Raw genomic sequence first — 13710 nt, 5'->3', positions numbered from 1 at the left:
CTGAGGGAGAGAGGGTGGGGCATGGTCAAGGAGAGATAGGGTGGGACAAGGTCAAGGATGGATAGGGTGGGGCAATGTCAAGGAGAGATAGGGTGGGGTAAGGTCAAGGAGAGAGAGGGTGAGGCATGGTCAAGGAGAGAGAGGGTGTGGCATGGTCAAGGAGGGATAGGGTGGGGTAAGGTCAAGGAGAGAGAGGGTGGGGCATGGTCAATGAGAGACAGGGTGGGGCATGGTCAAGGAGGGATAGGGTGGGGTAAGGTCAAGGAGAGAGAGGGTGGGGCATGGTCAAGGAGAGATAGGGTGGGGTAAGGTCAAGGAGAGAGAGGGTGGGGCATGGTCAAGGAGAGAGAGGGTGGGGTAAGGTCAAGGAGAGAGAGGGTGGGGCAAGGTCAAGGAGGGATAGGGTGGGGTAAGGTCAAGGAGAGAGAGGGTGGGGCATGGTCAAGGTGAGATAGGTTGGGGTAAGGTGAAGGAGAGAGAGGGTGGGGCATGGTCAAGGAGAGAGAGGGTGGGGCATGGTCAAGGAGGGATAGGGTGGGGCAAGGTCAAGGAGGGATAGGGTGGGGTAAGGTCAAGGAGAGATAGGGTGGGGTAAGGTCAAGGAGAGAGAGGGTGGGGCAAGGTCAAGCAGAGATAGGGTGGGGCAAGGTCAAGGAGAGATAGGGTGGGGCAAAACTGAGGGAGAGAGGGTGGGGCATGGTCAAGGAGAGATAGGGTGGGGTAAGGTCAAGGAGAGAGAGGGTGGCGCATGGTCAAGGAGAGAGAGGGTGGGGCATGGTCAAGGAGGGATAGGGTGGGGCAAGGTCAAGGAGGGATAGGGTGAGGCAAGGTCAAGGCGAGATAGGGTGGGGCAAGGTCAAGGAGAGATAGGGTGGGGTAAGGTCAAGCAGAGATAGGGTGGGGCAAGGTCAAGGAGAGATAGGGTGGGGCAAGGTCAAGGAGAGATAGGGTGGAGTAAGGTCAAGGAGAGATAGGGTGGGGTAAGGTCAAGGCGAGATAGGGTGGGGCAAGGTGAATGAGAGATAGGGTGGGGCAAGGTCAAGGAGGGATAGGGTGGGGTAAGGTCAAGGAGGGATAGGGTGGGGCAAGGTCAAGGCGAGATAGGGTGGGGCATGGTCAAGGAGGGATAGGGTGGGGCAAGGTCAAGGAGGGATAGGGTGGGGCAAGGTCAAGGAGAGACAGGGTGGGGCAAGGTCAAGGAGGGATAGGGTGGGGTAAGGTCAAGGAAAGATAGGGTGGGGTAAGGTCAAGGAGAGAGAGGGTGGGGCATGGTCAAGGAGGGATAGGGTGGGTCAAGGTCAAGGAGAGATGGGTGGGGCAAGGTCAAGGAGAGATAGGGTGGGGCAAGGTCAAGGAGAGATAGGGTGGGGCAAGGTCAAGGAGGGATAGGGTGGGGTAAGGTCAAGGAGAGATAGGGTGGGGTAAGGTCAAGGAGAGAGAGGGTGGGGCAAGGTCAAGCAGAGATAGGGTGGGGCAAGGTCAAGGAGAGATAGGGTGGGGCAAAACTGAGGGAGAGAGGGTGGGGCATGGTCAAGGAGAGATAGGGTGGGGCAAGGTCAAGGAGGGATAGGGTGGGGCAAGGTCAAGGAGAGATAGAGTGGGGTAAGGTCAAGGAGAGAGAGGGTGGGGCATGGTCAAGGAGAGAGAGGGTGGGGCAAGGTCAAGGAGGGATAGGGTGGGGTAAGGTCAAGGAAAGATAGGGTGGGGTAAGGTCAAGGAGAGAGAGGGTGGGGCATGGTCAAGGAGGGGTAGGGTGGGCCAAGGTCAAGGAGAGATGGGTGGGGCAAGGTCAAGGAGAGATAGGGTGGGGCAAGGTCAAGGAGAGATAGGGTGGGGCAAGGTCAAGGAGGGATAGGATGGGGTAAGGTCAAGGAGAGACAGGGTGGGGTAAGGTCAAGGAGAGAGAGGGTGGGGCAAGGTCAAGCAGAGATAGGGTGGGGCAAGGTCAAGGAGAGATAGGGTGGGGCAAAACTGAGGGAGAGAGGGTGGGGCATGGTCAAGGAGAGATAGGGTGGGGCAAGGTCAAGGAGGGATAGGGTGGGGCAAGGTCAAGGAGAGATAGAGTGGGGTAAGGTCAAGGAGAGAGAGGGTGGGGCATGGTCAAGGAGAGAGAGGGTGGGGCATAATCAAGGAGGGATAGGGTGGGGTAAGGTCAAGGAGAGAGAGGGTGGGGTAAGGTTAAGGAGAGAGAGGGTGAGGCAAGGTCAAGGAGAGATAGGGTGGGGCAAAACTGAGGGAGAGAGGGTGGGGCATGGTCAAGGAGAGATAGGGTGGGACAAGGTCAAGGATGGATAGGGTGAGGCAAGGTCAAGGAGAGATAGGGTGGGGTAAGGTCAAGGAGAGAGAGGGTGGGGCATGGTCAAGGAGAGAGAGGGTGGGGCATGGTCAAGGAGGGATAGGGTGGGGTAAGGTCAAGGAGAGAGAGGGTGGGGCATGGTCAATGAGAGACAGGGTGGGGCATGGTCAAGGAGGGATAGGGTGGGGTAAGGTCAAGGAGAGAGAGGGTGGGGCATGGTCAAGGAGAGATAGGGTGGGGTAAGGTCAAGGAGAGAGAGGGTGGGGCATGGTCAATGAGAGACAGGGTGGGGCAAGGTCAAGGAGGGATAGGGTGGGGTAAGGTCAAGGAGAGAGAGGGTGGGGCATGGTCAAGGTGAGATAGGTTGGGGTAAGGTCAAGGAGAGAGAGGGTGGGGCATGGTCAAGGAGAGAGAGGGTGGGGCATGGTCAAGGAGGGATAGGGTGGGGCAAGGTCAAGGAGGGATAGGGTGGGGCATGGTCAATGAGAGACAGGGTGGGGCATGGTCAAGGAGGGATAGGGTGGGGTAAGGTCAAGGAGAGAGAGGGTGGGGCATGGTCAAGGAGAGATAGGGTGGGGTAAGGTCAAGGAGAGAGAGGGTGGGGCATGGTCAATGAGAGACAGGGTGGGGCAAGGTCAAGGAGGGATAGGGTGGGGTAAGGTCAAGGAGAGAGAGGGTGGGGCATGGTCAAGGAGAGATAGGGTGGGGTAAGGTCAAGGAGAGAGAGGGTGGGGCATGGTCAATGAGAGACAGGGTGGGGCAAGGTCAAGGAGGGATAGGGTGGGGTAAGGTCAAGGAGAGAGAGGGTGGGGCATGGTCAAGGTGAGATAGGTTGGGGTAAGGTCAAGGAGAGAGAGGGTGGGGCATGGTCAAGGAGAGAGAGGGTGGGGCATGGTCAAGGAGGGATAGGGTGGGGCAAGGTCAAGGAGGGATAGGGTGGGGTAAGGTCAAGGAGAGATAGGGTGGGGTAAGGTCAAGGAGAGAGAGGGTGGGGCAAGGTCAAGCAGAGATAGGGTGGGGCAAGGTCAAGGAGAGATAGGGTGGGGCAAAACTGAGGGAGAGAGGGTGGGGCATGGTCAAGGAGAGATAGGGTGGGGCAAGGTCAAGGAGGGATAGGGTCGGGCAAGGTCAAGGAGAGATAGAGTGGGGTAAGGTCAAGGAGAGAGAGGGTGGGGCATGGTCAAGGAGAGAGAGGGTGGGGCATGATCAAGGAGGGATAGGGTGGGGTAAGGTCAAGGAGAGAGAGGGTGGGGCATGGTCAAGGAGAGATAGGGTGGGGCAAGATCAAGGAGGGATAGGGTGGGGTAAGGTCAAGGAGAGAGAGGGTGGGGCATGGTCAAGGAGAGATAGGGTGGGGCAAGGTCAAGGAGGGATAGCGTGTGGTAAGTTCAAGGAGAGATAGGGTGGGGTAAGGTCAAGGAGAGAGAGGGTGGGGCAAGGTCAAGGAGAGATAGGGTGGGGCAAAACTGAGGGAGAGAGGGTGGGGCATGGTCAAGGAGAGATAGGGTGGGACAAGGTCAAGGATGGATAGGGTGGGGCAAGGTCAAGGAGAGATAGGGTGGGGTAAGGTCAAGGAGAGAGAGGGTGGGGCATGGTCAAGGAGAGAGAGGGTGGGGCATGGTCAAGGAGGGATAGGGTGGGGTAAGGTCAAGGAGAGAGAGGGTGGGTCATGGTCAATGAGAGACAGGGTGGGGCATGGTCAAGGAGGGATAGGGTGGGGCATGGTCAAGGAGAGATAGGGTGGGGTAAGGTCAAGGAGAGAGAGGGTGGGGCATGGTCAAGGAGAGAGAGGGTGGGGTAAGGTCAAGGAGAGAGAGGGTGGGGCAAGGTCAAGGAGGGATAGGGTGGGGTAAGGTCAAGGAGAGAGAGGGTGGGGCATGGTCAAGGTGAGATAGGTTGGGGTAAGGTCAAGGAGAGAGAGGGTGGGGCATGGTCAAGGAGAGAGAGGGTGGGGCATGGTGAAGGAGGGATAGGGTGCGGCAAGGTCAAGGAGGGATAGGGTGGGGTAAGGTCAAGGAGAGATAGGGTGGGGTAAGGTCAAGGAGAGAGAGGGTGAGGCAAGGTCAAGCAGAGATAGGGTGGGGCAAGGTCAAGGAGAGATAGGGTGGGGCAAAACTGAGGGAGAGAGGGTGGGGCATGGTCAAGGAGAGATAGGGTGGGGCAAGGTCAAGGAGGGATATGGTGGGGCAAGGTCAAGGAGAGATAGAGTGGGGTAAGGTCAAGGAGAGAGAGGGTGGGGCATGGTCAAGGAGAGAGAGGGTGGGGCATGATCAAGGAGGGATAGGGTGTGGTAAGGTCAAGGAGAGAGAGGGTGGGGCATGGTCAAGGAGAGATAGGGTGGGGCAAGGTCAAGGAGGGATAGGGTGGGGTAAGGTCAAGGAGAGATAGGGTGGGGTAAGGTCAAGGAGAGAGAGGGTGGGGCAAGGTCAAGGAGAGATAGGGTGGGGCAAAACTGAGGGAGAGAGGGTGTGGCATGGTCAAGGAGAGATAGGGTGGGGCAAGGTCAAGGATGGATAGGGTGGGGCAAGTTCAAGGAGAGATAGGGTGGGGTAAGGTCAAGGAGAGAGAGGGTGGGGCATGGTCAAGGAGGGAGAGGGTGGGGCATGGTCAAGGAGGGATAGGGTGGGGTAAGGTGAAGGAGAGAGAGGGTGGGGCATGGTTAATGAGAGACAGAGTGGGGCATGGTCAAGGAGAGAGAGGGTGGGGCAAGGTCAAGGAGGGATAGGGTGGGGTAAGGTCAAGGAGAGAGAGGGTGGGGCATGGTCAGGGTGAGATAGGGTGGGGTAAGGTCAAGGAGAGAGAGGGTGGGGCATGGTCAAGGAGAGAGAGGGTGGGGCATGGTCAAGGAGGGATAGGGTGGGGCAAGGTCAAGGAGAGAGAGGGTGGGGCAAGGTCAAGGAGAGAGAGGGTGGGGAAGGTCAAGGAGGGATAGGGTGGGGCAAGGTCAAGGTGAGATAGGGTGGGGCATGTTCAAGGAGGGATAGGGTGGGGCAAGGTCAAGGAGAGATAGGGTGGGGTAAGGTCAAGGAGAGAGAGGGTGGGGCATGGTCAAGGAGGGAGAGGGTGGAGTAAGGTCAAGGAGAGATAGGGTGGGGCAAGGTCAAGGAGAGAGAGGGTGGGGCAAGGTCAAGGAGAGATAGGGTGGGGCAAGGTCAAGGAGAGATAGGGTGGGGCAAAATTGAGGGAGAGAGGGTGGGGCATGGTCAAGGAGAGATAGGGTGGGGCAAGGTCAAGGGGGGATAGGGTGGGGCAAGGTCAAGGAGAGATAGGGCGGGGTAAGGTCAAGGAGAGAGAGGGTGGGGCATGGTGAAGGAGAGGGTGGGGCATGGTCAAGGAGGGATAGGGTGGGGAAAGGTCAAGGAGAGAGAGGGTGGGGCATGGTCAAGGAGAGAGAGGGTGGTGCATGGTCAAGGAGGGATAGGGTGGGGCAAGGTCAAAGAGAGATAAGGTGAGGCAAGGTCAAGGAGGGATAGGGTGGGGTAAGGTCAAGGAGAGAGAGGGTGGGGCATGGTCAAGGAGAGCGAGGGTAGGGCAAGGTCAAGGAGGGATAGGGTGAGGTAAGGTCAAGGAGAGAGAGGGGGGCATGGTCAAGGAGAGATAGGGTGGGGCAAGGTCAAGGAGGGATAGGGTGGGGTAAGGTCAAGGAGAGATAGGGTGGGGTAAGGTCAAGGAGAGAGAGGGTGGGGCAAGGTCAAGGAGAGATAGGGTGGGGCAAGGTCAAGGAGAGATAGGGTGGGGCAAAACTGAGGGAGAGAGGGTGGGGCATGGTCAAGGAGAGATAGGGTGGGGCAAGGTCAAGGAGGGATAGGGTGGGGCAAGGTCAAGGAGAGATAGGGTGGGGTAAGGTCAAGGAGAGAGAGGGTGGGGCATGGTCAAGGAGAGAGAGGGTGGGGCATGGTCAAGGAGGGATAGGGTGGGGTAAGGTCAAGGAGAGAGAGGGTGGGGCATTGTCAAGGAGAGAGAGGGTGGGGCATGGTCAAGGAGGGATAGGGTGGGGTAAGGTCAAGGAGAGAGAGGGTGGGGCATGGTCAAGGAGAGATAGGGTGGGGTAAGGTCAAGGAGAGAGAGGGTGGGGCATGGTCAAGGAGGGATAGGGTGGGGTAAGGTCAAAGAGAGAGAGGGTGGGGCATGGTCAAGGAGAGATAGGGTGGGGCAAGGTCAAGGAGGGATAGGGTGGGGCAAGGTCAAGGCGAGATAAGGTGGGGCATGGTCAAGGACGGATAGGGTGGGGCAAGGTCAAGGAGAGATAGGGTGGGGTAAGGTCAAGGAGAGAGAGGGTGGGGCATGGTCAAGGAGGGATAGGGTGGGACAAGGTCAAGGAGAGATAGGGTGGGGCAAGGTCAAGGAGAGATAGGGTGGGGCAAGGTCAAGGAGAGATAGGGTGGGGCAAGGTCAAGGAGGGATAGGGTGGGGTAAGGTCAAGGAGAGATAGGGTGGGGTAAGGTGAAGGAGAGATAGGGTGGGGCAAAACTGAGGGAGAGTGGGTGGGGCATGGTCAAGGAGAGATAGGGTGGGGCAAGGTCAAGGAGGGATAGGGTGGGGCAAGGTCAAGGAGAGATAGGGCGGGGTAAGGTCAAGGAGAGAGAGGGTGGGGCATGGTCAAGGAGAGAGAGGGTGGGGCATGGTCAAGGAGGGATAGGGTGGGGTAAGGTCAAGGAGAGAGAGGGTGGGGCATGGTCAAGGAGAGAGAGGGTGGTGCATGGTCAAGGAGTGATAGGTTGGGGCAAGGTCAAAGAGAGATAGGGTGAGGCAAGGTCAAGGAGGGATAGGGTGGGGTAAGGTCAAGGAGAGAGAGGGTGGGGCATGGTCAAGGAGGGATAGGGCGGGGTAAGGTCTAGGAGAGAGAGGGTGGGGCATGGTCAAGGAGAGATAGGGTGGGGTAAGGTCAAGGAGAGAGAGGGTGGGGCATGGTCAAGGAGAGAGAGGGTGGGGCATGGTCAAGGAGAGAGAGGGTGGGGCAAGGTCAAGGAGGGATAGGGTGGGGTAAGGTCAAGGAGAGAGAGGGTGGGGCATGGTGAAGGAGAGATAGGGTGGGGCAAGGTCAAGGAGAGGTAGGGTGGGGCAAGGTCAAGGAGAAATAGGGTGGGGCAAGGTCAAGGAGGGATAGGGTGGGGCAAGGTCAAGGAGAGATAGGGTGGGGCAAGGTCAAGGAGAGATAGGGTGGGGCAAAACTGAGGGAGAGAGGGTGGGGCATGGTCAAGGAGAGATAGGTTGGGGCAATGTCAAGGATGGATAGGGTGGGGCAAGGTCAAGGAGCGATAGGGCGGGGTAAGGTCAAGGAGAGAGAGGGTGGGGCATGGTCAAGGAGAGCGAGGGTGGGGCATGGTCATGGAGGGATAGGGTGGGGTAAGGTCAAGGAGAGAGAGGGTGGGGCATGGTCAAGGAGAGAGAGGGTGGTGCATGGTCAACGAGGGATAGGTTGGGGAAGGTCAAAGAGAGATAGGGTGTGGCAAGGTCAAGGAGGGATAGGGTGGGTTAAGGTCAAGGAGAGATAGGGCGGTGTAAGGTCAAGGAGAGAGAGGGTGGGGCATGGTCAAGGAGAGAGAGGGTGGGGCATGGTCAAGGAGAGATAGGGTGGGGTAAGGTCAAGGAGAGAGAGGGTGGGGCATGGTCAAGGAGAGAGAGGGTGGGGTAAGGTCAAGGAGGGATAGGGTGGGGTAAGGTCAAGGAGAGAGAGGGTGGGGCATGGTGAAGGAGAGATAGGGTGGGGTAAGGTCAAGGAGAGAGAGGGTGGGGCATGGTCAAGGAGAGAGAGGGTGGGGCAAGGTCAAGGAGGGATAGGGTGGGGCAAGGTCAAGGAGGGATAGGGTGGGGCAAGGTCAAGGAGAGATAGGGTGGGGCAAAACTGAGGGGAGATAAAGTGGGGCATGGCTGTGGAGAGACAGAGTGGGGAAAGGACGAAGGAAAATAGAGCGGGGTAAATTCAAGAAGCGGTTTGAAGGTGAGGATTTTACATACAACATGTTGGAGCTAATGCAGGTCAGTGAGGATGGATGAACAGGGCCTGGTATGGGGCAGGATATGGGCAGCTGAGTGTTGAACAAATTGGCGTGTATGGAGTGTGGAGGATGGGTGATGGGTTTGAAGTTGAGCTCAGGGGCAAACTGGATGCCAAGGCTTCACATGACCTGGTTCAGCCTGAGCTTGTGGCTGGAAGGGGCGAGAGAGTCAGTGAGCAAGCATGGCGGGGGAGTTTATCGTGGGTGCAGAAAAGAAGGGCTTCTGTCTTCTCAACGTTTAGTTGGAGGAACCTTTGGCTCATCCACGACAGACAGTCTGACAGCGCAGAGATAACACTCTTGCCTCTGGGTCAGAAGATTGTGGGCTTGAGCCTCACACTCGGATTTGAATGTATTTCTGTAGCCTCTTCAGCCCTACAGCCCTCCAAGATATCTGCACTCCTCCAACTCTGGCCTCTTGAGCATCCCTGATTATAATTGCTCCACCATTGATGGCCGTGCCTTCCACTGCTGAGGCCCTAAGCTCTGGAATTCCCTCCCTAAACCGCTCCACCTCTCTACCTCTCTCCTCCTTTAAGAGGCCCCTTAAAACCTCTCTCTTTGACCAAGCTTTTGGTCACCTGCCCTAATATCTCTATGTGGCCCGGTGTCAAATTTTATTTGATTACGCGCCTGTGAAGCATCTTGGGATGTTTTACTACAGTGAAGGCGCTGTATAAATACAAGTTGTTGTTGTATACACATCAGTAGAGTGCTGAGGGAGTGCGGCTTTGTCAGGAGGGGCTGCCTGGGCGAGAGGTTAAATCGAGGGCCTGTCTGCCCGTTCAGCTGACTGTTAAATGGGACGATGGCAGGGTGCTGTCACAATGAGATCAAATCGGCCTAAGAGCCTCCTTCATTCAAGCCTATAAAGTTTCCAATTTCTAATAATATGAGGGTATAACTGGTAAGCAGGCGATCTCCTTTGTTGTGTATAAAAGTTAGATTCTAGATCCACTGTTCATACTTTGTGGCTTCCAGATAATTGGCTGAAAACAAACTAATGTGATGGGTTGGCACTGGTCACTGAGGCCTGATGTCTGCCCTGGCCCAGGCCCAGGCCACCAGTTTGGAGACCGGTGCCGCACACGATGTTAAAATGGCTCCACTCCATTCTGAACCATCTGGCATGTTCCGAACAGATAAATACGAAACAAATCGCCTCGTGGTCGGACGGGATTTTCCAGCTCATATCAGAAAATTGGCAAGGCGCTGACAGACAATGAGAGATTATGCTGTTGGCCAAGCTCGAAAAAACCAGAGCCCCCCGGTTCCTGAAACAGATGTTGTGGCTGACTTTAACTGGCTTTGGATAAGGGAAGCATCATTCTTTCTAAACGTTTACCAATTTTCTTTAAGAATGTCAGCCTCCTGGTCAGTGGCTGGTGTTTTTTGATTGGATATTTTTTGTCAGAGCTGCACCGTGAGAAAACGGCGCTCTGACCACATCAGCGCATCAGCAGTTCGGTCTGGCATGAGAAACGTTGTTAGGTTTTATTAAGATTTAACACAGGCGTGTGACAGTGACAGCTCGTTAAGTTCTAAGGCAGATCCCACTTCTGAGTAATGCGGTGGTGGTGTGACTCACAGAGGAACCAGAACCCAAACACTTCGTGGGGCAGATTTTCCACTTGCAGCCCGGGTATAAAGCGAGGGGTCCAGATTGGCCACTCATTACAGAACCTGTCCCATTCCCATGTCCAGTCCACCCTTACGTTTTTCAGCTGAAAAGGACATTCACGCACACAATAGATGAGGCCATGTTAGTGGGAGCAGATACATGGATGTGTCTCGGTTTCTTAGCCTGATTGTGCTTACATAGAAACATAGAAGGTAGGAGCAGGAGTAGGTCATTTGGCCCCATTAGCCTGTTCCGCCATTTAATGAGATCATGGCTGATCATCCAAATTCAGTATCCTGTCCCTGCTTTCTCCCCATATCCCTTGATCCCTTTAACCTTAAGAAATATATCTAACTCCTTCTTGAATATATTTAATGAATTGGCCTCAACTGCCTTCTGTGGTAGAGAATTCCACAGGTTCACCACTCTCTGGGTGAAGAAATTCCTCCTCATCTCTGTCCTAAATGGATTACCACTTATCCTTAGACTGTGACCCCTGGTTCTGGACTCCCCGACCATCGGGAACAACCTTCCTGCATCTAGTCTGTCTAGTCCTGTTAGAACTTTATAAGTTTCAATGAGATCCCCTCTCATTCTTCTAAACTCCAGCGAGTACAAGCCTAATCGACCCAATCTCTCCTCATATGTCATTCCTGCCATCCCAGGTATCAGTCTGGTGAATTTTCGCTGCACTCTCTCCATGGCAAGAACATCCTTCCTCAGATAAGGCGACCAAAACTGCACACAATACTCAAGGTGTGGTCTCACCAAGGCCCTGTACATCTGCAGCAAGACATCCTTGCTGCTGTACTCGAATCCTCTCGCTATGAAGGCCAACATACCATTCGCCTTCTTAACCGCCTGCTATGATACAGGTCAAGGAGGGTGGTGCACTGCACCGGGAGTGTCAGCCTAGATTTTGTGCTCAAGTCTCTGGAGTGGGACTTGAACCCACGACCTTCTGACTCGAGAGAGCCGCCCACTGAGCCACAGCAAATGTAACTGCGGCCTGGATTCTAACTTTTACACAGATTTTCACAATCTGAAAACAGGAAACACGCTCAGCATTGCCCCCTTCACCATCAGTCTGATGGGGAATCCCCACGCGTTCACTGTGAATCTCGGGTTTTCTAGGCCATGGACCAGCAACTGTCTCACCAGTTTGCTTTCCTTATTCTAAAGTACCTGAGAAAGTCTGGTGCTCTGCCGATCATATTCTCAAAATCCGGATAGTTAAGCTTCCCGTCACCATCCAAGTCAGCTTCTTCGATCACTTTTTCACACACCAGCGTCACCTCTTCGGGAGCCAGTTCCTCTCGTGTCAGCTTATTGAGGGTCTGCTCCAGGTCCAACTTGCAAATGAAATTGTCCGTGTTGAAGTCTATTGGAGGGAAAAGCAGCAGATCATGTAGCTGTACGGACACACGAAAATCAAGGCCCATCAAGACTGCCCCACGCTGGTGATGGTCAGAGCATCGTGACCAGATACTTCTCAACCCTCCCCCGCAGGCAGGCAATCTCCTGGGAGAGGCAAAATACTCGGGAGAATTCCTCTCCGACTCCCTCAGGCCATCAAAACCAGTCCAGGAGATCAGACGGACCACCTGTACTTCAACTGTTAATCCACTTACCTCCGCTATGATGTGATCTCTGCTCCAGCCAAGAACCGGTCCAGGTCCCTTTTGATGGTTTGACTATTATAACCAATGTTGCAATCACTGATGAAATGAACTTAGAGTTAAAGGACAACGTTGTTGCCTGTTTTAACCCATGAAATCCTCCCTGAGAGCCAGCAGCCTGGGAGAGGCTGAATACTGCATTCAATGACAAGGTGGAAAGGTGAGGGAATAGCTGATGTCAACATCGAACACAATTCCTTTATAATGGACTGATTGGAACTTTGCAGGACTGGTTGTTCGGAAAATTTAATCCCAGCACTGGTTACAGTGTCCTGACATAACACTGCTTGTACGACAGAAATGATTCAATGGACGTGATGTGCTTTGGGGTCGTGTTTTAGGAATGAACAGTCAGTGTGTTGTTCCAGAGACCCTCACAGTCAGTGTGTTGTTCCCCAGACCCTCACAGTCAGTGTGTTGTTCCCCAGAGACCCTCACAGTCAGTGTGTTGTTCCCCAGAGACCCTCACAGTCAGTGTGTTGTTCCAGAGACCCTCACAGTTAGTGTGTTGTTCCCCAGAGACCCTCACAGTAAGTGTGTTGTTCCCCAGACCCTCACAGTCAGTGTGTTGTTCCCCAGAGACCCTCACAGTCAGTGTGTTGTTCCCCAGAGACCCTCATGTAACGTCCGTGTGTAATTGAGACACGCGCTGCAGAAGTTGGTTATAACAGGTGTTTACTGAATGGAGACAAAACTGGAACTACTATACAAAATTACTTCACAGGCTTATATACAGGGGTGGTCACTACTGGTACTGCAGTATACAGGGGCTGCAGAATATAGTTCCTTCTTCAAGGTACATACACTACAATTCCTCCCCTTTTAGCTAAACAGTACATAACATTCGATTAATAATTAAATAACATATTTACAATTACAGTTGCTATATACATTAGCTGAAGTTAATCAATTATAAATTCAGTCTTTGAGGAGGCTTCCTGATTCTGTCCGGATAACGCCTCTTTGGGGTATCAGGTTCTTCTGGCAAAGTTGATTCGGGATCAACGTCGTTGTTTGGTTCGTCTGCTTCCAATATCACCGATTATGAGGTAGATGCAATTGGTACTTCGGTTTCATCACCAGGTGTATAGGATCGTGGTGTAGATTTGACGTTTTCCAGTGACTCTAGAATCTGGTCAGCATGGCGTCTTACAATGCTCTCTCCAATGTCCACGGTATACATTAGAGGTCCTTGCCGTGTGCAGATCGTTCCTGGCTGCCATTTCTCTGTGCGGTAGTCCCGGGCCAAAACTGGTTGACCTATCTTGAAACTCCTGGTTGGCCTTTCATTCATATTCTGAAACTGCCTGTTCTCCACATCTCTTCTGATGTTTGGCTTAACCAAATCCAAGCAGCATCTTCGTCTTCGATTGAAGAACATCATGGCTGGGGTATGTCTTCATTACACATTGCCTTGATAGCCTTCTTGAATGTTTGAACGAACCTCTCAGCCAATCCATTGGTGGCTGGATGATATGGGGCGGATGTGTAATGCTTAACACCATTGTTCTTTAAGAACCTCTGGAACTCTTCAGACACAAACTGTGGTCCATTGTCGGAGCAAATCTGTTCAGGCAGCCCATTTCTGGCGAATATGGTTCGTAAGACTGTGATAGTTTCTTCTGTGGTGGTTGAGGACATTTTTATTACCTCTGGCCACTTTGAATGTGCATCCACCGCAATTAAAAACATCGAGTCCATAAATGGACCAGCAAAATCAATGTGTACCCTTTGCCATGGAGATGAGGGCCACTCCCATGGATGTAGAGGGGCTTGTGGTGGGGCGTTTTGGACCTTCTGGCATCCTGTACAGCTCTTGGTCATCTCTTCGATTTCTCTATCGATTCCCGGCCACCACACAAACGCTCTGGCTAAGTTCTTCATTTTTACCCCTCCCAGATGACCCTCATGAAGCTCATTGAGCACTCTATCCTTCAATTTGGGTGGAATTACTACTCTGGATCCACACATCAAGGTTCCTCGGCACACTGACAGCTGTTCTCTTCTCGGCGAGAATGCTGGCAACAGTGGTTCGCCATGTGCTGGCCATCCCTTCACCGTTAAATCATAGACCCTGGAGAGTGTCGGGTCATTTCGTGTTTCCTTTTCAATTTT

General features: G+C 53.9%; 1 protein-coding gene across 1 annotated transcript in view; it reads right to left on the bottom strand.

Moving 5' to 3' along the window:
• Positions 1 to 13710, bottom strand: part of cib2 (calcium and integrin binding family member 2) — a 126533-nt gene that overhangs the window by 16536 nt on the left and 96287 nt on the right. Inside the window, exon 3 of the mRNA XM_085972036.1 lies at positions 11102 to 11297. Coding sequence (XP_085828162.1) covers positions 11102 to 11297 — 196 coding nt within the window. The remainder of the gene's footprint in view (positions 1 to 11101; positions 11298 to 13710) is intronic.

This window comes from Somniosus microcephalus, chromosome 32, assembly GCF_052327205.1.
Source record: "Somniosus microcephalus isolate GS21.2 chromosome 32, FLI_Smic_1.0, whole genome shotgun sequence".
Taxonomy (NCBI): domain Eukaryota; kingdom Metazoa; phylum Chordata; class Chondrichthyes; order Squaliformes; family Somniosidae; genus Somniosus; species Somniosus microcephalus.
The sequence above is the reverse complement of the archived record's forward strand: the minus strand, read 5'-3'. Positions and strand labels throughout refer to the sequence as shown.